This window comes from Polypterus senegalus, chromosome 4 (assembly GCF_016835505.1).
Source record: "Polypterus senegalus isolate Bchr_013 chromosome 4, ASM1683550v1, whole genome shotgun sequence".
In the NCBI taxonomy this organism is placed as follows: domain Eukaryota; kingdom Metazoa; phylum Chordata; class Cladistia; order Polypteriformes; family Polypteridae; genus Polypterus; species Polypterus senegalus.
In genome coordinates, this window is record NC_053157.1 from 236,214,702 (window position 1) to 236,237,339 (window position 22,638).

The 22,638-nt window shown below is 45.3% G+C and overlaps 2 protein-coding genes across 2 annotated transcripts in view; one reads left to right on the plus strand and one right to left on the minus strand.

Annotated features, from left to right (window-relative positions):
- Positions 1–22,638, minus strand: part of LOC120528218 (zinc finger protein 665-like) — a 71,026-nt gene that overhangs the window by 13,929 nt on the left and 34,459 nt on the right. The gene's annotated exons all lie outside the window — the stretch shown is intronic.
- On the plus strand, positions 4,590–20,730 carry LOC120528205 (zinc finger protein 3 homolog). Its single transcript, XM_039752290.1, has 3 exons — positions 4,590–4,909; positions 13,810–14,328; positions 19,420–20,730. The coding sequence occupies exons 2-3, from the start codon at positions 13,947–13,949 to the stop codon at positions 20,679–20,681; spliced, it is 1,644 nt and encodes a 547-aa protein (XP_039608224.1). The 5' UTR covers positions 4,590–4,909; positions 13,810–13,946; the 3' UTR covers positions 20,682–20,730.

Sequence of the window (22,638 nt, forward strand, 5' to 3'; positions counted from 1 at the left end):
CGGGGAATATTTATAAACAGTGTGGGAGAGTTTATAAGGGCTTAAAATATATAAAAATAACCATAGAAACATATGGTTTCTACTTCACTGATTTTCATCTATCACGGGCGGGGTCTGGAACGCAACCCCCGCGATCGAGGAGGGATTACTGTGTATAATATATATATATATATATATATATATTATCTATATATCTATATATCTATATTATATATCTATATATCTACAGTGGTGTAAAAAACTATTTGCCCCCTTCCTGATTTCTTATTCTTTTGCATGTTTGTCACACAAAATGTTTCTGATCATCAAACACATTTAACCATTAGTCAAATATAACACAAGTAAACACAAAATGCAGTTTTTAAATGATGGTTTTATTATTTAGGGAGAAAAAAATCCAAACCTACATGGCCCTGTGTGAAAAAGTAATTGCCCCCTGAACCTAATAACTGGTTGGGCCACCCTTAGCAGCAATAACTGCAATCAAGCATTTGCGATAACTTGCAATGAGTCTTTTCCAGCGCTCTGGAGGAATTTTGGCCCACTCATCTTTGCAGAATTGTTGTAATTCAGCTTTATTTGAGGGTTTTCTAGCATGAACCGCCTTTTTAAGGTCATGCCATAGCATCTCAATTGGATTCAGGTCAGGACTTTGACTAGGCCACTCCAAAGTCTTCATTTTGTTTTTCTTCAGCCATTCAGAGGTGGATTTGCTGGTGTGTTTTGGGTCATTGTCCTGTTGCAGCACCCAAGATCGCTTCAGCTTGAGTTGACGAACAGATGGCCGGACATTCTCCTTCAGGATTTTTGGTAGACAGTAGAATTCATGGTTCCATCTATCACAGCAAGCCTTCCAGGTCCTGAAGCAGCAAAACAACCCCAGACCATCACACTACCACCACCATATTTTACTGTTGGTATGATGTTCTTTTCCTGAAATGCTGTGTTCCTTTTACGCCAGATGTAATGGGACATTTGCCTTCCAAAAGTTCAACTTTTGTCTCATCAGTCCACAAGGTATTTTTCCAAAAGTCTTGGCAATCATTGAGATGTTTCTTAGCAAAATTGAGACGAGCCCTAATGTTCTTTTTGCTTAACAGTGGTTTGCGTCTTGGAAATCTGCCATGCAGGCCGTTTTTGCAGGCCAGTCTCTTTCTTATGGTGGAGTCGTGAACACTGACCTTAATTGAGGCAAGTGAGGCCTGCAGTTCTTTAGACGTTGTCCTGGGGTCTTTTGTGACCTCTCGGATGAGTCGCCTCTGCGCTCTTGGGGTAATTTTGGTCGGCCGCCACTCCTGGGAAGGTTCACCACTGTTCCATGTTTTTGCCATTTGTGGATAATGGCTCTCACTGTGGTTCGCTGGAGTCCCAAAGCTTTAGAAATGGCTTTATAACCTTTACCAGACTGATAGATCTCAATTACTTCTGTTCTCATTTGTTCCTGAATTTCTTTGGATCTTGGCATGATGTCTAGCTTTTGAGGTGCTTTTGGTCTACTTCTCTGTGTCAGGCAGCTCCTATTGAAGTGATTTCTTGATTGAAACAGGTGTGGCAGTAATCAGGCCTGGGGGTGGCTACGAAATTGAACTCAGGTGTGATACACCACAGTTAGGTGATTTTAGAACAAGGGGGCAATTACTTTTTCACACAGAGCCATGTAGGTTTGGATTTTTTTTTCTCCCTAAATAATAAAAACCATCATTTCAAAACTGCATTTTGTGTTTACTTGTGTTATATTTGACTAATGGTTAAATGTGTTTGATGATCAGAAACATTTTGTGTGACAAACCTGCAAAAGAATAAGAAATCAGGAAGGGGGCAAATAGTTTTTCACACCACTGTATATATATATCTCTATCTCCATCTATATATCTCTATATCCATCTATATATATCTATAACTCCTTCTATATGAAAGCAGTCGGGATTGTCCTTCCGTCCCGTGAGTGCAAAGCGTAGCGGTATTCTGCTTATCACAGACTTACTACTTGCAGCTTGCATCTAGTTTACATGATGTGAGCAGAGTTCTGGTGCTCCCATCGCTCCTTGCTTTTTGTGCGCGATGCGCTGGAAAAATAGACAAAATTATGTCTCTGGAAATAATTAATGTTGATGGAGAACAAATGCCTCACGCAGTAGTAAATATCAGGGGGGGTTCAAAAGGGCTCACCTCAATATAGAAAAAAAGTTTAAATTTCATCACAAAAATAACAGAAACTACGAGTATTAAAGTAATACCGCTCAAATGCAATATAACCCAATGAATGAGTTTGTATAAAATATCAAATTGATCTACATATTGAATTGCCTTAAGAAGTGGTCATCCTAAAAGGCGGGTCAGCCTAATAAAAAAAAAAAAAATAATAATTATATATATATATATATATATATATATATATATATATATATATATATATAGAGAGAGAGAGAGAGAGAGAGAGAGAGAGAGAGAGAGAGAGAGAGAGAGAGAGAGAGAGAGAGAGAGAGAGAGAGAGAGAGAGAGAGAGAGAGAGAGAGAGATCTAGACATAGTGTCCCATCCAGAGGTGTTCCATTGGATTGAGGTCAGGCGAGTGAGCGTGGAGGGGAGGTGCCAGTCAATGGCATCAATTCCTTCATACTTCTATCCACATGAGGCCGGGCATTGTCGTGCACCAGCATAGGGTCTGACAATGGGTGGTCCAAGGATTTCATCCTGATACCTAATGGCAGTCAAGATGCCGTTGTCTAGCCTGTAGAGGTCTGTGCGTCCCTCCATGGATATGCCTCCTCGGATATACTATCACTGACCCCCCACCACACTGGTCATGCTGAACAATGTCACAGGCAGCATAATGTTCTCCACAGCTTCACAAGACCCTTTCACGTCTGTCACATGTGCTCAGGGTAAACTTTCTCTCATTTGTGAAAAGCACAGTGCGTCCACCAGTGGACCAGTGGATATTCTCTGGCAAATGCCAATCGAGCTCCATGCTGCCCACTAGAGGACATAGTCGGTCCCTCAGGCCACCCTCATGAAGTCTGTTTCTGATTGTTTGGTCAGAGACATTCACACCAGTGGCCTGCCTGCCAGCTGGAGGTCATTTTGTAGGCTCTGCCAGTGCTCATCCTGTTCCTCCTTGGCTGAAGGAGCAGATATCAGTGGGTCCTGCTGATGTGTTAAGGACTTTCTACGAGGGGCCCTGTCCAGCTGTCCTAGAGGAACTGCCTGTCTGTCTCCTGGAATCTCCTCCATGCCCTTCAGACTGTGCTAGGAGACAGCAAACCTTCTGGCAATGGCACTTGGTATTGATGTGCCTGCCATTCTGGAGAAGTTGAACTCCCTGTGCCACCAAACTCTGTAGGGTTCAGGTATGAACTCATGCTACCAGTAGTGACACTGACCATAGCCAAATGTAAAATGAGTGACAAAACAGATGAGGAGGGAAAAATGTCAGTGGCCTCCCTCCACCTGTTAAACCATTCATTCCTGTTTTGGGGGTCATCTCAGTGTTGCCCCTCTAGTGCACCAAAGCAGCTGAAACTGATGAGCAAGCCCCTCTGCTACTTCACTGACCAGATCAATAGCCCGCAAGTGTCACTCACTTGATGCTATTCTCTCATTCAAAAGTGAGGGCCATACAAACTACTGAGTATGATTTGGAGTTGCTGTAATGAAATTTCGACCAAATGGACTCGCCTGCCGCTGCATCCTTTTTTCACTTTGATTTTCAGGGTGTCTTTGAATTCAGCCCTCTCTCTGTCGGTTTCAACGTTTTCATTTCCAGTCTTTTGTTCCTCACACATTACCATATCAGTCCATAGCAGTAGAGATAGCCAGCCGGATTTTTTTCCCCATTGAGATCTGATGTGTTTTCAATATCTACCTATATCTATCTATATCTATCTATATCCTTATTTTTTTTTTAATTAAATACTTGCTATTTTAATGGAAGTACTTTAATTTTGACTCAAGCATCACGTCGGAGTACTTTTTCCAAGTCTGCCCACCATTGTTACTGACCTTCTCAGTGTTATTTCTGCTTTGATCAAGATAAACTCCTATTACGCTTTCTCTAAAGTCTTCTGGGAGTCTGTATGATTTTAATTCTCTTCTGGAAGTCCAATCAAACACGAGTGCGGTGTGTGCTAACGTGTCCTGTGATGAATTGGTTGTATTTGATACTACAAGTCTGAGCTAAGGACCCCACAGCCCTCCCCGTGTCTACAGGGGTTAGGCGGACACTCCGTTTGTACTGAAAGGGTTACTTGGTTTAAAGTCCTTGTGAAACTTCCAATCTGGGATCTCAGATTTTTGTGAATTCTTACGCACGTTAAACAATGACTGGATGACAAGCACGGGACAGGACAGGAGCGTACACGGAAGTCTGGCGACCTGGGCCAGTGTGAACGTAAACGGAAGGGTGGAACTCATCACTAAAACGCATTGACTTTTGCGGACTGCCGCAGCTAAATTTTATTCTTCTGCTTTTCACATTCATTGGTCCTACGCGGCAGTTGCCATTCCGCCATGTCTGCCCCTGTTTTGCTGCACTTTCCTTTCGTTTCCCACCCGGTATTCTCTCCCCACCCGATTCGCCCGTTACTCACCAGAACCTCTTCTCCTTTTTATCCTCCTCCTTGTCGTCCTCTCTCTCCCGTCTTTCTTTTTTATTTCTTCTCCATTTTGCTGACAGGCGCCTAGCATGGACGTCGGAGTAATCTGACGCTAAGAGCGGTATCGCCTTCTGCGGATGCGCAGCGCGGTAACGAATCATCGTCGCATGTTGATGACGTCACGAGTGTAGTTTTGTTTCCGTCTATTTCAAGAGTATCTGACTACAGATCTTTCTGTTTCCTCGAGCTCACGCTTAGTGTGATACTCTTGTTCAGATTTCTATCAGACCACAAGAAGAACAGAAAGTGCGCAAGGTATGACAATGACGGACGCGGGAGTCGAGTACGGGTGGGAATCCGGATAGGGAGACACGCCGAGGAGCTCCAGATTGTAGGAGATTTCTCACGCCGGGTTTTTAGATAATAAATAAAGACAATTTAATGGAGGCTTCATTAGTTTGCTTCTAACTGCGCTCGGTACTCATTTCCAGTTGCTTTGTGAGTGTTCTTACTCGATGTTGGTACGTTTTGAAGATGTCAGAGTGCGGAAAAAAAGGCTGCCAGTTGTATTGACCTCATCTTGCTCGTGCACTTCTGCCCGCCGTTTCTCCTGCTGATTTATCGCCGTCTTGCCCGCCGATCTCGTGCACGCGCAGCCGCTCAGTCAGTCACCTCGCCGCCGCCTTTGTGAAGTCCGATTTATGATACGAATACATCGGTGCCTTGTGGAATTCGCTGTCCTTTCGCACTGGAAGGGTCACTCATTCCCGGCTGCTGCCTGCAAAATGAACATTGGATAGATGGAATTGTGCTCAGCTTCTTTAATACGTTTTGAAGCAACCCTTTATAACCCTTGCTTCTCCTCTGTGCCCCTTCAATGAATCTGTCATTGAGGACAATTATTTCTGTGGCTGAGTCTTTACTGTGGCTGCTGGCAACAAATGGAAGAATGAAAGTGACCACGATATCTTTACAAAGCTCACGTGCGACCTTCAATAGGACATTTTACTCTACTGCTAATCTGACTGTTGGAGGGGACCTGCATTTCCATGACAGGACTATGGCGGTGGAAATGTGTGTCCCATGCCTAGTGAACCTTGGAGGGATAACATTTTCCAACATTTATTTAAAAAAAAAATCATAGGAGGTCTCCTATATCACTTACATTTCTACTGTACCCCTCTTTTTACACTGGAAGAGGCCCTCATGGAGGGAGGCCACTGACATTTGTCCCTCCTCCTCTGTTTTGTCACACATTTTGCATTTGGCTACGGCCAGTGTCACTACTGGTAACATGAGTCCATACCTGGACCTTACAGTTTTTGATGGCACAGGTAGTCCAACTTCTCCTGGATGGCAGGCACATCAATACGTAGCATTGCCAGAAGGTCTGTTGTGTCTCCCAGCACAGTCTGAAGGGCATGGAGGAGATTCCAGGAGACAGACAGGCAGTTACTCCAGGAGAGCTGGACAGGGCCCCTCGTAGAAGGACCTTAAACCATCAACAGGACCCACCAGTATCTGCTCCTTTGTGTGAGGAGGAACAGGATGAGCACTGGCAGAGAGCCTACAAAATGACATCCAGCTGGCAGGCAGGCCACTGGTGTGAATGTCTCTGAGCAAACAATCAGAAACGGACTTCATGAGAGTGGCCTGAGGGCCTGACGTCCTCTAGTGGGCACCGTGGAGCTCAATTGGCATTTGCCATAGAATACCAGAATTGGCAGGTCCACCACTGGTGGGCGACCTGTGCTTTCATAGATGAGAGCACATGTGACAGACGTGAAAGGGTCTGGAGAAGCCGTGGATGGCGTTTAGCCTGCCAGTGACCTCGTTCAGCATGACCGGTTTGGTGGTGGGTCAGTGATGGTATATCTGAGGAGGCATATCCATGGAGGGATGCACAGACCTCTACAGGCTAGACAATGGCATCTTGACTGCCATTGGGTATCGGGATGAAATCCTTGGACCACCCATTGTCAGACCCTATGCTGGTGCAGTGGCTCCTGGGTTCCTCCTGGTACACGACAATGCCCAGCCTCATGTCGCGAGAGGATGAAGGAATTGATACCATTGACTATCTCCCCCCTCCACGCTCACTCGCCTGACCTCAATCCAATAGAACACCTCTGGGTGGGTCATTATGTTTGGGTCCATCTGACACCCCAGACTGTCCAGGAGCTCAGTGATGCCCTGGTCCAGATGTGGGAGGAGATTCCCACAGGACACCATCCGTCATCTTATTAGGATGTTGTCAGGCATGGGAGGGGCATACAAACTACAGAGTACAATTTGGTTGGCATAATGGACTCGCCGGCCTGCCTGCCCCATCATTTGTTCCCTTTGATTTCCGGGGTTTCTTTGATTTCTCCCCCTCTCTCTGTCGGTTGATCATTTTCTTTGCCATCCTTTTTGTTCCTGATACATCACCATATCAGTCCATGGCAGTAGAGATACGCAGCAGGATTTGTTTTCCCCATCGAGATCTGAGGTGTTTTCAAAGTGGTCCTTTCAGTTTTTGGAGCAGTTTATATGTATTAGCTGCGTTAGCCCGTGCTGTAAAAAGACACCATGGATTCCTGCACTTCAATCAATCAATCAATCAATCAGTCAGTCAATCTCATCAGTTGTGTATTCGCAGCTCCTCGTCAGTTTCGTTCTGCCGACCTGCTCGTCCCCCTTGTATGTCGGCGGCCAAGCGACTTTCTCTGTCCTCGGAGATTTCGTTTTGCCGATGTGCTCACCTCGCTTGTGTATTCGCGGCAGCGATTTCTCTTTGGTTTCAGAGTCGCTTCCTTTGAGCTTCATTGCTGTAGCCTCGCACTTCTGGGCTTGACAGACCGACACACACTTCCATGTGTAGACGTTTATATACAGTGGTGTGAAAAACTATTTGCCCCCTTCCTGATTTCTTATTCTTTTGCATGTTTGTCACACAAAATGTTTCTGATCATCAAACACATTTAACCATTAGTCAAATATAACACAAGTAAACACAAAATGCAGTTTTTAAATGATGGTTTTATTATTTAGGAGAAAAAATCCAAACCTACATGGCCCTGTGTGAAAAGTAATTGCCCCCTGAACCTAATAACTGGTTGGGCCACCCTTAGCAGCAATAACTGCAATCAAGCATTTGCGATAACTTGCAATGAGTCTTTTACAGCGCTCTGGAGGAATTTTGGCCCACTCATCTTTGCAGAATTGTTGTAATTCAGCTTTATTTGAGGGTTTTCTAGCATGAAGCGCCTTTTTAAGGTCATGCCATAGCATCTCAATTGGATTCAGGTCAGGACTTTGACTAGGCCACTCCAAAGTCTTCATTTTGTTTTTCTTCAGCCATTCAGAGGTGGATTTGCTGGTGTGTTTTGGGTCATTGTCCTGTTGCAGCACCCAAGATCGCTTCAGCTTGAGTTGACGAACAGATGGCCGGACATTCTCCTTCAGGATTTTTGGTAGACAGTAGAATTCATGGTTCCATCTATCACAGCAAGCCTTCCAGGTCCTGAAGCAGCAAAACAACCCCAGACCATCACACTACCACCACCATATTTTACTGTTGGTATGATGTTCTTTTCTGAAATGCTGTGTTCCTTTTACGCCAGATGTAACGGGACATTTGCCTTCCAAAAAGTTCAACTTTTGTCTCATCAGTCCACAAGGAATTTTCCCAAAAGTCTTGGCAATCATTGAGATGTTTCTTAGCAAAATTGAGACGAGCCCTAATGTTCTTTTGCTTAACAGTGGTTTGCGCCTTGGAAATCTGCCATGCAGGCCGTTTTTGCAGGCCAGTCTCTTTCTTATGGTGGAGTCGTGAACACTGACCTTAATTGAGGCAAGTGAGGCCTGCAGTTCTTTAGACGTTGTCCTGGGGTCTTTTGTGACCTCTCGGATGAGTCGTCTCTGCGCTCTTGGGGTAATTTTGGTCGGCCGGCCACTCCATTGAAGGTTCACCACTGTTCCATGTTTTTGCCATTTGTGGATAATGGCTCTCACTGTGGTTCGCTGGAGTCCCAAAGCTGTAGAAATGGCTTTATAACCTTTACCAGACTGATAGATCTCAATGACTTCTGTTCTCATTTGTTCCTGAATTTCTTTGGATCTTGGCATGATGTCTAGCTTTTGAGGTGCTTTTGGTCTACTTCTCTGTGTCAGGCAGCTCCTATTGAAGTGATTTCTTGATTGAAACAGGTGTGGCAGTAATCAGGCCTGGGGTGGCTACGAAATTGAACTCAGGTGTGATACACCACAGTTAGGGGGCAATTACTTTTTCACACAGGGCCATGTAGGTTTGGACTTTTTTTCTCCGTAAATAATAAAACCATCATTTAAAAACTGCATTTTGTGTTTACTTGTGTTATATTTGACTAATGGTTAAATGTGTTTGATGATCAGAAACATTTTGTGTGACAAACATACAAAGGAATAAGAAATCAGGAAGGGGGCAAATAGTTTTTCACACCACTATATATATATATATATATATATATATATATATATATACGTGAGATTATAAATCTGCAAAATGGTTATATGGTGCTGGGAAGAGTGGAGGCAGACCCTCTGCGTTTTTTTTCCCAACTGATTCTGGGGTCCGTCGGGGGGGTGCGTCCATTCTCCTACTCTGTTCAATGCTTGCATGGACTGAGTGTTGGGTGGGGTCGTGGGGGGCATCAGTTAGTGAAGACAGATTCACTGATCTTGACTTCGACTCCACGCAGCTCACAGCATCGTCCGCAATGGAGGCTCTGATTGAGGGGTCTGACTATTCCGCCCCTGAGTGCCGCGCTGGCGAGACTTCTCTCCTAAAGACCCAGTCCATACGGAGTGTGCGTCGCCCCGTTGGTTGTAGTCGTCTAGGTCAGGGGCCGCTAAGATTTACACCGTCAAGGATGACGGTGATTTACAGTTATGGCCAAAATTATTAGGCCCCCCTTATGAAATTAGGCAACACTCCTGATTCCAATATGAAAATGACTATTAACAACAAATGTTTGTTTTTTTAAAGCGTATCGGTGTCCAAAATAACAAGGTCCACTAATTGTAGTTTGGATATTTTATTGACACACTGAGTGGAAACAAGAAAGGGCAAAAATGAGACATCCAAAATTATTAGCCCCATGCCCATTAATAGTCAATACTGACAACAATCTATTAGAGCAGGTCTTTACTAGATTAGCACAGGTCTCCTGAGGGATTTTGGTCCGTTCCTCCATCGCAGATTGTTCTAGCTGGTCCAAATTGCGTGGTTTCCGAGTTTTGAGCACTTGCCGCAGATTCTCAGTGGGATTGAGGTCTGGGCTCTGTGCGGGCCACTCCAAGATCTTGGTTTTGGTATCCTTGAAAAACTGTTGAACTCATTTTGATGTATGCTTTGGGTCATTGTCTTTCTGGAAGACCCAGCGACGACCTAAGCCTAGACTACGAGCAGATTTCTGCATATTCTCCCTCAGAATGTCAACATCATTTTCTTTTTTTCATGATGCCATGCACCCGAGCAAGGCTTCCCTGTGCCTGAGGCTGCAAAACAGCCCCACAGCATGATGCTCCCACCACCATGATGCTCCCACCACCATGTTTAACTGTGGCAACTGTGTTCCTAGGGTTGAAGGCCCGTCCCTTTCTTCGCCAAACATAAGCAACATCCATGTGCCCAAACAGTTCCAGTTTCGTCTCATCAGACCAAAGCACAGACTTCCAAAAATCATCTTTACATTTCAAATGTTCAGTCGGGCTGTGATGTGCCGCTCTTTGAGTAAAGGGGTTCTTCTGGGACGATGGCCGTGAAGCCCACCACGGTGAAGAGCCCTCACAACTGTGTTTCTTCTTTCAGAAGAGGCCAGGTCGGCAACAATCATCTTGGCAGATGTCCGGGGTTCCTTGCTGACATCTCTGACTATTTTTCTCTCCAGAGTTCTTGAAATCTTGCGCTCACGGCCACGGCCAGGTTTGTTTCTAACAGAATTTGTCTCCTTGTACTTGGCAATGATGCAACGTACAGCCGTTCCAGACTCTGTGAATCGCTTGGAAATGGCAGTGTAGCCTTGCCCCTTATCACAAGCCTCTACTCTCTTCTTTCTGAGCTCCAGACTGATTTCCTTTGTCTTGGGCATGGTCAGTAACAGTAGTCCCGCTCATGTGTTCAAGAGCCCTGTTCCTTGGGAGTCTCTTTATGCTGATTGAGTGTTGTTAGGAAGCCAATTGATTGCACAGGTGTGGTTTCAAAGCCGATTGGTTAATTAGTGTAGGCGTGTTTTGAAAGCAAACATTAACATGGGGCTAATATTATTGACCACCCCATTTTTTGCCATATTTGATATCCATTCATCCATCCATCCATCCATTTTCCAACCCGCTGAATCTGAACACAGGGTCACGAGAGTCTGCTGGAGCCAATCCCAGCCAACACAGGGCACAAGGCAGGAATCCAATCCTGGGCACCCCCACACCAAGCACACACTAGGGCCAATTTAAAATCCACCTAACCTGCATGTCTTTGAACTGTGGGAGGAAACCTGGAGCGCCAGCAGGAAGTGACATGGGGTGAATATGCAAACTCCACGCAGGGAGGACCCGGGAAGCGAACCCGGGTCTCCTAACTGCGAGGCAGCAGCGCTACCACTGCTGGCCCCCGTGCCGCCCTCTGATTTAATATGCGATTTAAAATTCGGGTCACAGCCCTGAGGGGGGTTGGAGCGAAGCGATCGTGACCAGATCCGGGTACCTCTCTTTAGCGTGCGTTCAGCCGTCACACAACTCCCCCGTCCCCCCCTATCCCCCACCCAATTCTCTTTAAGAACGCACAGAGCAAACAGAACAGTAATCTTGGCAGAAGCAGCACAAAGAGTGCTACAGAGACACGAAGTGGAAAAGGGACAGCTACTTTACAGGCGTTTAAGTGATTGAAGCAAAGCACGACAACCACAACACGCTGCTGGCCAGCAGCAGCGAGACACCAGCTGAACCGATCGCATCTCTTTCGCCTGCGTTCAGACACACCCCGATTTCACAACGCGGGGAGCATTATAAGTGCCGCGAGAAAGAGATTCAACCACGCCCGGGGCGAGAAATAAAGGACAACTATAGTTTTTACAAAAGTTTTAAAGTAAAAATGAAAATAATGGATATGTAACAATGGCCATGAAAATAACAATCTCTTTAAATTGTTTATCCGGTAAACCAAACGAGGGGATGGGCGAGCGGAGCCCCCAAGTAATAATAATAGTATTAATAAATCCATAATGTAGCGGGGGCGCGATAGCTGAACCGTGATAGAGCAGGGGATTACTGTACATTTCTCCCGCTCTGGCATCGCCACCTGCTGGTCATTTTGGTTTATCATTCGATTTTCTTGGTTTGGCATACTGTGATATTCAATTCTACCATCTCAGGTTCAAACTGCACCATCTTTTCATTCAATAAATTTGAGACGTTGAAAATTTTCGGTTGCGGCTTGTCATTATGGGGTGATGGTGAGTCCCAAAGCCAGACCAGGCGAGAACCCCCTGCTCTAGAGGAACCCTAAAATATTGGAATTCTGCAATGAATGATGAATTCTTCTCGTCGGGTGCTGCCGTAAGCACCTACTCCATGTTCTGAAAGATCGGCATCAGAACGATAACTAATGACTGAAATGTTCTAGAAGAGTTTGGGTGACTCGGTTCTGAGGGTGCCAAGCCTGCTGACATTCATGTCCTAATTTCCACCACACCACCATCCCCCGATTTCTGCGCTTGATGTCCATCCATCCAGTATCCAACCCACTATATCCTAATTACAGGATCACAGGGGGGTCAGCCAAAAAGGCAGGAAACCCCGGGCAAGGCGCCACTAGAGCCAATGCACCTAACCTGCATGTCTTTGGACTGTGGGAGGAAACCCACGCAGGGAGGACCCGGGAAGCGAACCCGGGTCTCCTAACTGCGATGCAGCAGCACTACCCACCACGCCAACGCGCCACCTGCACTTGATGTGTGGCAGTTTAGTCTTAAGATGTTTTCAGATTCCTTGCTTTGCACCAGTTCAGGTGAGGATTCATTTCTTTGTTTCAATCTCCAGATGGGCTCCGTTGCATTTCATGAGGTGAACTCTCACACTCCTCAAAAATGCCCGGGCGTCACAGACTTCTTTTATTGGGCAGAATTGATTCTTTCCTGTGAAATGTTATCTTGGTTGGAGTTGAGAGGAGCTGTGCTTGTGCCCTGCCGCACTGTGCAGTAATCCGGTGGTTTATCTGCCCAGCGGAATGCCTCCAATCTGATCGCTAGAAGAGGGCGTGACGACGATGATGTGCGACTTCACATGCCGTTTGATCGGCGAGACTCCTCTTCAGGAAATGGAAAACTCTGCCGAGGACAGGCGGCGAGGCGCTTCGTTGTCATTTTGGACCAGCCTGTATTTGAACCATTTTATACTGACACTAGAGGGCGATGTCGCTCCTCAAACCCCACAGACAAAACGTCCAGACAGCTGGTAAAAGCACTAGAAATATTTTCATTTCTTTTCTCCTTGAAATAATGTGCTTTTCAAGCACCTCCACCACCACAATACACAATAAATCAATGATCAGTAACACAATAATTATCCTCCTCTGCTCCCAGCAGCTCGGTCACACTCCCTCCCAACTCCGGCTCCACCTGTTGGGTCTCGATCAGTCCTTTAAATAGTCCATGACCCAGTCCAGTCCTTCTGTCCGTGTGATTCAATAGCACTTCCGGGTCGGATAAAGACTTCTATTTTCTTCACCCCGGAAGTACTTCTGTTCTTCCGTCCCCGTGACTTGGGAGTACTTCCGGGCTACAGGGAAAATAAAAATCCCTGCGTCTCCCTGCAGCGTCACACGATGGCACCCACGGCACCCATAAGGGCCGTGAAGCCAAACTCCATCTCCCATGGTGCCCTGCGGGAATCCGGGGCACCTCCATGCTGCAGGGAAGATGCCATCTAGCGGCCAGGATGAGCTGCCGACCGTCCATCACAACACGTCCAAGTGGAGGGGATAAAATGCATTTTCTCCCCTTTCCCTGTTCTTGGCTTTGTGTTTCTGTCTCAAGTAGGTTTTCACAACAAATCTGCTAAAATGAGGGATTCCCGGTATTTTAAATGTCTTGTAGTTTTCTTTGTATTTGATAACCTGTACGTTAAGCCTGAAAAATAGCTGCTCAGGTCGTTTTTGGCGAGTGTATGAAGTGATTCTATCCCATTTCTATTTGCAGAGTCTAAAGGCGCCACCTCCCCTTGTCCCCCTGTCCCCACCAGTGGCCACGCAGTGAGGTGTGTCCAATGGCCTCCAGGCCGGGGCTGCCCATGTGAGACGAGACCCATAAGGGGAGTGAAGAGTTTCACACAGAGCATGGCCTCGGCGAAAGAGGACGGCAGGGATGCGACGCTGGCCCACATTAAAGAAGAGGACTGTGAGTGGGGTGCACCGGAGGATTTGTGTGTGAAACTGGAGGATTGTGAAGGAAGGATTTCGGTTTTCAAAGAGGAAGAACCCAAGGGGGAGATCCTTGCGGTCAAAGTCGAGGATTCGGAAGATTTGTCCATGGGGCTGGAGCTGCCAAAGCATGAAAGTGGGAATATTTTAAAGTGGCGTATCGGTGAAGAATGGCATTCCTGTTTACAGCCCTGGGCCACGAAGGCTACCCAGCAGAATCTTCTAGAGCCAAAATCTGAGCCTGAAGAGAAAATCGAGGAAGGAGAAGAGCAGCAGTCGCCTCGGAGTGTGGCAGCGGGTGAGTAACGTGATTAAACGTATAAAGAACGTGAGGCTGGTCACATTTTCAAGTTCTTCCTGTGTTCGTCGTGGTGTTTGTTTTTGGAGGAAATGGGAGAGAAGTGGCAGAGCAGAAGTCCTCTAGAAGTGTTGAAAGAAGTGAGTCCTGTGGTTGAGCATAAAACAAAGTGGAACCGAGGACATTTGCCAAGTCTTACCCTGTCATTTTTAGTAAGTAGGACTAAGAGTAAGATGCACATTTGATTGAATCTGAAAGTGTGACGATGCGGATTCGCTGCATGCTCCCATCATCTGTCCGGAAGCCCTTGAACCTGTCACCGTCAATAATGTCATTGACGAGCTTAGCAGTGAGGCAACAGCATAGCAAGGGGATGGTGCACAAGTGTCAAGTGCTTTTATTAAAACAACAACAGCAAAAACAATGTTCAAATGAAATAACGTGCAGCGTCTTCAAAAATCCAAATAAATAATCCATAAAAGCAAGTGCTGAACGTGGAGGTTAAAGTCCATTAGAAAAATCTCCTAAAAACAACGAGGCTAAAACGCAATCCAAAGCCCGGTATCTTTTACTTGGTGTCTCTCCTGTTTCTTCCGTCTGGGCCCCTCAACAGGACAGTCGCCCTCTCAGCTGCTGACCTTTTCTCCGCTCGACTGGTCTGGCCGATCCCTGGCTTCGGTTTGCGCCCTCATCCCAGACCGAGATTTGGTTTCCTTGATGACCAGGACGCTCACGTCAAGGACTTCACCCACCAAGCCTCCCGACTCCTGCTGCCTTCAGAGCCTTACGCAGCCTGTCGTCCTTCAACTGGTCACTCCAGCTCCTTGCTCTCTCAGCTGGAGCGACCGTTTCCTTCTGCCCCCAAAACACCCTTCTTGGGGCTCACGCCCAGCTGCCTACCTGTGAGCCTGCACTCGTTCTCTCTCTCTCTCTCTCTCTCGCTCGCTCGCACTGCTTCCTGTTCTCCAGCAACCTCCATCTTTCTTTGTCTCTCTTCCTTTTCTTTCCTCTCCTTAGCCGACTCGCGCCTCTATTTATCAAGAGGGCATGGCAGCTGTGGCAAATCAGCGGCCCCAGAAACAGTCACGGATGCGGACAGTTTCTCACCTGTGCACTTAGGTGAGGCTTATTTAAAAGTGGCCCTTTTGTTCCATGCGCTGTGGACCCACTACACCACAGAATGGAGGAGACGACTTGCTTGGGTGAATGACGCCTAACAGCAGCTCACCTCGCAAATAAGAAATTGATCAAATCTAACTGAGCGTCAACCAATCTAAAGTGCCCAGCATGTGACTTCCTGCGTATAAAGCCCTGCCGTTGACCGTGAAGCAATGTAGGCCGCTATTGTGTTTTAAAAGCCGGAAATCGTGTCAAGAAACGTGCACTTCCTCAGTGGAGCTGCTGCAGTGAAGGCACAAATGTGCACAAAAGAAGCAGACAATCGTTCCCTCTGCACAGCTCCATCAATGTAAGCCATTTTTTGGTCAGACTCGGCAGACTTCTGTCGTATGAGTTCCCTTCAGATTGACGGATTCACTTTTGGGATGTCGTGTCCACACACACACACACACACACACACACAGAGATATCTTAAAAACTGTAAAGCCGCACACATTTTACGCAGCTCACGTTGCTTTCCTTGCGGACATTATTATGTAATGTAAGCTGACAGAATGTGAGGGGAGGGTTTGATGATTCAATGTACACTTGGGTCTTTAACATACATCCCATAATATTGTCAAACACTTTTAATCCAACTGAGCGTCACATACTGGAGGCCAGAGGCCTACCCCAGCAGCATCATGGAGGCGAATGTCAACGGTTCTGGAGAAATAAGACATGGCGTGGGGGCCGAGTCTGTCATTATAGGCGACACGTCCTCTGCGGGGCCCGGCTAAAGATTAGCAGGACTGAGATAAGGAAGAGCACTGAAAAATAACAAAGAGTGAGGGGCAACCGGGACCACTGAAGATGAAGGGGCTTGAGCTTGAGTCTGCCCGAATCCACATAAAAGCCACCCTGTGCCAGTTCCACTGTTCAGATTCTATCCATCTCCATTTTCTTCACCTGGGGCCAGAGGCAGATTTGTAACCCAGGAATGGATGCCAGGCCACTGCCGGGCACACTGGCACACACATCCACACTCCAGCTTATCAGATCATGATTAGCACAGCTCAGACATCTGTGGAATAAGAGAGGAAGATGAACCAATTGAGTAGACGCCGGGAGAACACAGAAGGCCCCCACAGACAAATTAGAGCAGGAATGGAGTCTCAGTGTGAGAAAGCAGCGGTAACCAGAGAGGCGGGTACAGTGGTGCTTGAAAGTTTGTGAACCCTTTAGAATCTATATATGTATGTATATGTATATATATATATATATATATATATATATATATGTATGTATGTATGTATGTATGTATGTATGTATGTATGTATGTATGTATGTGTGTGTGTGTGTGTGTGTGTGTGTGTATATATATATATATATAATGTATATGTATGTGTGTGTATATATATATATATATATATATATAATAAATAAATATATATATATATATATATATATATATATATATATATAATTCACTAAGGCAAGACAACCAGGAAAGCACTGAAGGGCGTGGATTCACTAAGCCGCCGACAAGTGAGACACCTATGGCGCACGCAGGAAGGAGCCACGCCCACCAACTCCAAGACCATTGGATACGACGACAACTTACAGAGCCACGGCCACCAACTCGGACGTGACGACACAGAAAAACCGGCGTCATTTACATCCGTCTGTCATAGAGGTCACATGCAGCTCCGACCCACGCTGACTGTTAATAGAGGCATGTTTCTCGCGGAGGTGAATCGCCATATGCGCGCGTGTAAAACTGTTTGCGAGGGGAATCCCATGGGATCCTTAAAACGTTCCTTTACAACTGAGGTTAAAACACAATGAAGTAAGCAGTCTTTAAAAACCGAGTTTTTGGTTATGACGCTCGACCGTGTGACCATAGCAAACTGTTTTACACGCTACATACAGCGATTTGCATCCGCAACAAACATGCGTCTTCTTAGATACTCCTGCACTTTGTACACACCGTGGTCAGGTGGATTATATATACAAAGGCAACCAAAACCGCACAGAGCAATGAAAAGTCTACGTGAGCCACAGGTGCATCTGGACTGTACAAAGACGACAACGACTCGAGTGACGAGTTAGAGGTGGGCACATGAGCAGGCAGTGCATACTGAACGAGAAATCAGCAGACTAGCATGACGGAGGGAGTGGAGTGGACGTCCTTCTCCTCTCCTCCTGTTCCACCCTGAGCACCACATGGACGATTGTGTGTTGGTCCGTTCCGTGCATTGTTACAATGCTGCTTTTCTTGCTGATTTATTACATTATCGATTTTTCAAATGTTAATTTTCTCCCTGTGCTTAAAAATAATTAAAAAACCGGCCTGATTATGCGGCGTATGGTACACCGCGGGTTGGCTAGTTGTCTATATTTCTGCATAAATTTCATCTAAAACTTCATCAGATTTTCACTCAAGTCCTAAAAGTAGATAAAGAGAAACCAGTTAAACAAACGAGACAACAATATTACACTTGGTCATTTATTTATTGAGGAAAATGATTGAATATTACATATTAGTGAGTGGCAAAAGTATGTGAACCTCTCGGATGATCAGTTAGTTTGAAGGTGAAATTCAATCAATGGGATGCCAATCAGGTGTGAGTGGGCACCCTGTGTCATTTAAAGAACAGGATCTATCAAAGTCTGCTCTTCACAACACATGTTTATGGACGTGTATCATGGCACAAACAAAAGGAGATTTCTGAGGACCTCACAAAAAGAGTTGTTGATGCTCATCAGGCTGAAAAAGGTTACCAAACCATCTCTAAAGAGTTTGGACTCCACCAATCCACAGTCAGACAGATTGTGTACAAATGGAGGAAATTCAAGACCATTGTTACCCTCCCCAGGAGTGGTCGACCAACAAAGATCACTCCAAGAGCAAGGCACACATGTAATAGTCGGCGAGGTCACAAAGGACCCCAGGGTAACTTCTAAGCAACTGAAGGCCTCTCTCACATTGGCTAATGTTCATGTTCATGAGTCCACCATCAGGAGAACACTGAACAACAATGGTGTGCATGGCAGGGTTGCAAGGAGAAAGCCACTGCTCTCCAAAAAACATTGCTCATCTGCAGTTTGCTAAAGATCACGTGGACAAACCAGAAGGCTATTGGAAGAATGTTTTGTGGACGGATGAGACCAAAATAGAACTTTTTGGTTTAAATGAAAAGCGTTATGTTTGGAGAAAGGAAAACACTGCATTCCAGCATAAGAACCTCATCTCATCTGTGAAACATGGCGGTGGTAGTATCATGGTTTGGGCGTGTTTGGCTGCATCCTGGCCAGGACAGCTTGACTTCATTGATGGAACAATGAATTATATCAGAGAATTGTAAAGGAAAATGTCAGGACATCTGTCCATGAACTGAATCTCAGGAGAAGGTGGGTCATGCAGCAAGACAACGACCCTAAGCACACAAGTCGTTCTACCAAAGAATGGTTAAAGAAGAATAAAGTGAATGTTCTGGAATGGCCAAGTCAAAGTCCTGACCTTAATCCAATTGAAATGTTGTGGAAGGACCTGAAGAGAGCAGTTCATGTGAGGAAACCCACCAACATCCCAGAGTTGAAGCTGTTCTGTACGGAGAAATGGGCGAAAATTCCTCCAAGCCGGTGTGCAGGAATGATCAGAAGTTACCGGAAAAGTTTAGTTGCAGTTATTGGGGGGTCACACCAGATACTGAAAGCAAAGGTTCACATACTTTTGCCACTCACAAATATGTAATATTCGATCATTTTCCTCAATAAATAAATGACCAAGTATAATATTTTTGCCTCATTTGTTTAACTGGTTTCTCTTTATCTACTTTTAGGACTTGAGTGAAAATCTGATGATGTTTTAGGTCATATTTATGCAGAAATGTAGAAACTTCTAAAGGGTTCACAAACTTTCAAGCACAACTGTATAACAATTATATTTTATAACAATTAATTAAAATAACCTGTTTGTGTCATTTGCAGATATCTTGGAGAATTGCAGCTTCCCCGTGTCTTCGTCTGCTCAGACTTCCCCTCAGTGCGGCCTGAAGCAGAAACAGGACAACGGGAAGATGAAGAAATCGACAAGAGGATCAAAGACATCAACTTCTCTGCAGACATCTTCACCAAATGTTGTAAAACTGACTCCGATGGAAGTCATCACCCCTAACCGACCGCAAGGACTTAACACAGACCAAGAGGCTTTATACACCAGCAAGAAGTGTGAAGAAGCCTTTAGAAACAAATCTGACTGTAAAAGTAAGTCGATGCATACAATTCAGAAGCAGTATGCATGTTCTGAATGTGGCAAACTATTTCCGCACAGAAACCGTCTTCAGACGCATAAAAGAATTCACACTGGTGAAAAGCCCTACCATTGTGCTGAGTGTGGTAGGCAGTTCCCCCATAACAGCGCTCTTCAGCGGCACACACGCGTTCATACCGGAGAGAAGCCGTATGGATGTGCCGAATGCGGAAAAACATTTTCTCATTACAGCAGTCTTCATAATCATTCGAAAACTCACATGGGAGAAAAGCCTTATTGCTGTTCTGAATGTGGTAAAGGATTCTCCTTTTTAGGTAATTTTCATAACCACTTGAGAATTCACAGCGGCGAGAAGCCTTATTGTTGCAGTGAATGTGGTAAACGGTTCATACAAGCAAGCGATCTACGGAGGCACATCCGAATTCACACTGGAGAGAAGCCTCACTGTTGTTCGGAATGTGGCAAACGATTCTCTTTGTCGAGCGCTCTTCAGAAGCACACACGCATTCATACGGGAGAAAAGCCATATGGCTGTTCTGAATGTGGCAAACGATTCACGGATAGTAGCGCTCTTCACAGCCACAGCAGATTCCACACGGGAGAAAAGCCGTATTGCTGTTCAGAATGTGGCAGACGATGTGCTAATCCTAGCAGTCTCCAGAGACACATGAGGATTCATACTGGAGAAAGGCCATGTTCTTGTTCTGAATGTGGCAAGCAATTCTTTGACCTCAACACTCTTCAGCGGCACACGCGGATTCATACGGGAGAGAAGCCTTATTGCTGCTCTGAGTGTGGCAAACAATTTGCTGACCGAAGCACTCTCCGGCAGCACACGCGGATTCATACTGGAGAGAAGCCGTACTGCTGCTCCGAATGTGGTAAACGCTTTTCACAAATGAGCAACCTTAACTACCACTCAAATATCCACGCTCGAGAGAAACTGAGAACTGAGGTAGGCGTGGAAAAAAACACCTGAAACCGTGTTGGGTTGCCGAGTACAGAAGATCACCTCAAAAAAAAAAAAAGCTTCCAGAATGTTCTTGTTTCCCTACCAATTAGCGCCACCCTGTACAAACTGCAAAAAAAGCCAACATTAGGAACAGTTCAGGTGCTACAGCGTGACCATGCTGTGAATTTACAGCACAAACAGTTAAAGTGGTCCGTAATTCCATGTCCCACTTCTGGACGTCATCGTCACTAATTTTAATGAAACTTGACCTGCTGATTTGGTCATATGAGTAACCCATGGAACTGAAATGGCACGCGTCTCGGGTCAAAATTAAGGGAGGTTTCAGCTAAGTGGGAACTTATGGAGGTGTGTGTTTGTGGGTTATGACTGGCTACCTATTAGTTGTACAGAAATGGTTCCCGTATTGTTTTAAAGCTCTTTTCCAGCTCTGTATGTTTTGTGTAAATCTTATGTTATCCCAAAAATGAAAATGACCATGTTATGAGGGATTATAATGTTAAAAATGGAATAGCAAAAAAAAAAAAAATAATTGGTCCATTTTTTATTTATTTATTTTTTTATTAAGGCTAGCTTATAATGTCATGAATGTTTCCAGAAAGTGTGGTCTTTGGTTTTTGAGTCGTTGCTGAGCTCTAATTGCTTAAGTTGGCATCACATGGTTTCATATCACTAATGCGCCTTTCTCATGGCAGCCATATTGACATGAAATAGTACAGCAAGCACAGATGAAGTATGGTGCCAGATACGCTACACTGAAATGGAACAGAAGCTTCATCTACGCCATTAGTGACACCCATGCCTGCCATACTGTTTCATTTCAAAATGGCTGCCGTGAGAAGGGCCCATTCTACTGTGGCTAATAAACCCAGCATTCGTCAGAGAGGAGTGAGGTCATTTCTTTACTAAAGCTATCGTGTCATAAACATCTCCAGCAAATGTGGCCTTTGGTTTGTGAGTCATTGTTGAGATGTCATTACTTACAAGTGGCATGACCTGGTTTCATATCACTAATGGGCCTTTCTCATGGCCGCCATATTGACATGAAGTAGTACGGCAAGCACAGGTATAAGTAATGACGTTAATGAAGGTCCCGATTATGTCACACTGAAATTGAGCAGAAGTTTCATCAATGTCATTAGTGACACCTGTGCTTGCCATAATATTTGGCTGCTATAAAAAGAGTCCATTCCACTGTGGCTAATACATGCCAATGCTCTGCCCAGCATTCATCAGAGGAGAGTAAGGTCAACATTTGGTCAATTTTAACCAAAGATAGCTTATCATGCCATGAACATCTCCAGAAAGTGTGGCCTCTGGTTTTGGAGTCGTTGCTGAGCTCTCATTATTTACAGGTGGCATCACCTGGTTTCATATCACTAATGGGCCTTTCTCATGGCAGCCATATTGACATGAAGTAGTACATCAAGCACAGGTGTTAGTAACAATGTTAATGAAGGTGCCAGTTATGCTACACTGAAACTAAACAGAAGCTTCATCTACACCATTAGTGACACCTGTGCCTGCCATACTGTTTCATGTCAAAATGGCTGCCGTGAGAAGGGCTCATTCTACTGTGGCTAATAAATGTCAAAGCTCCTCCCAGCATTCATCAGAGGGGAGTGAGGTCATTTCTTTACTAAAGGTATCCTATCATGTCATGAACATCTCCAGAAGATGTGGTCTTTGGTTTGTGAGTCGTTGCTGAGCTCTCATTACTTAAGGTGGCATCACCTGGTTTCATATCACTAATGGGCCTTTCTCATGGCAGCCATATTGACATGAAATAGTAGGTGTAAGCACAGGTGTAAGTAATGACTTTAATGAAGGTGCCAGTTATGCTGCACTCAAATTGAGCAGAAGCTTCATCTACACCACTAGTGACACCTGTGCCAGCCATACTGTTTCATGTCAAAATGGCTGCCGTGAGAAGGGCCCATTCCACTGTGGCTAATACATGCCAATG

Coding starts and splice junctions, on each gene's coding strand:
- LOC120528205 (XM_039752290.1), top strand. CDS start 13,947: ATGGCCTCGGCGAAAGAGGACGGCAGGGATGCGACGCTGGCCCACATT. Junction 14,329..19,419: donor GCCTCGGAGTGTGGCAGCGG/GTGAGTAACGTG, acceptor TGTCATTTGCAG/ATATCTTGGAGAATTGCAGC.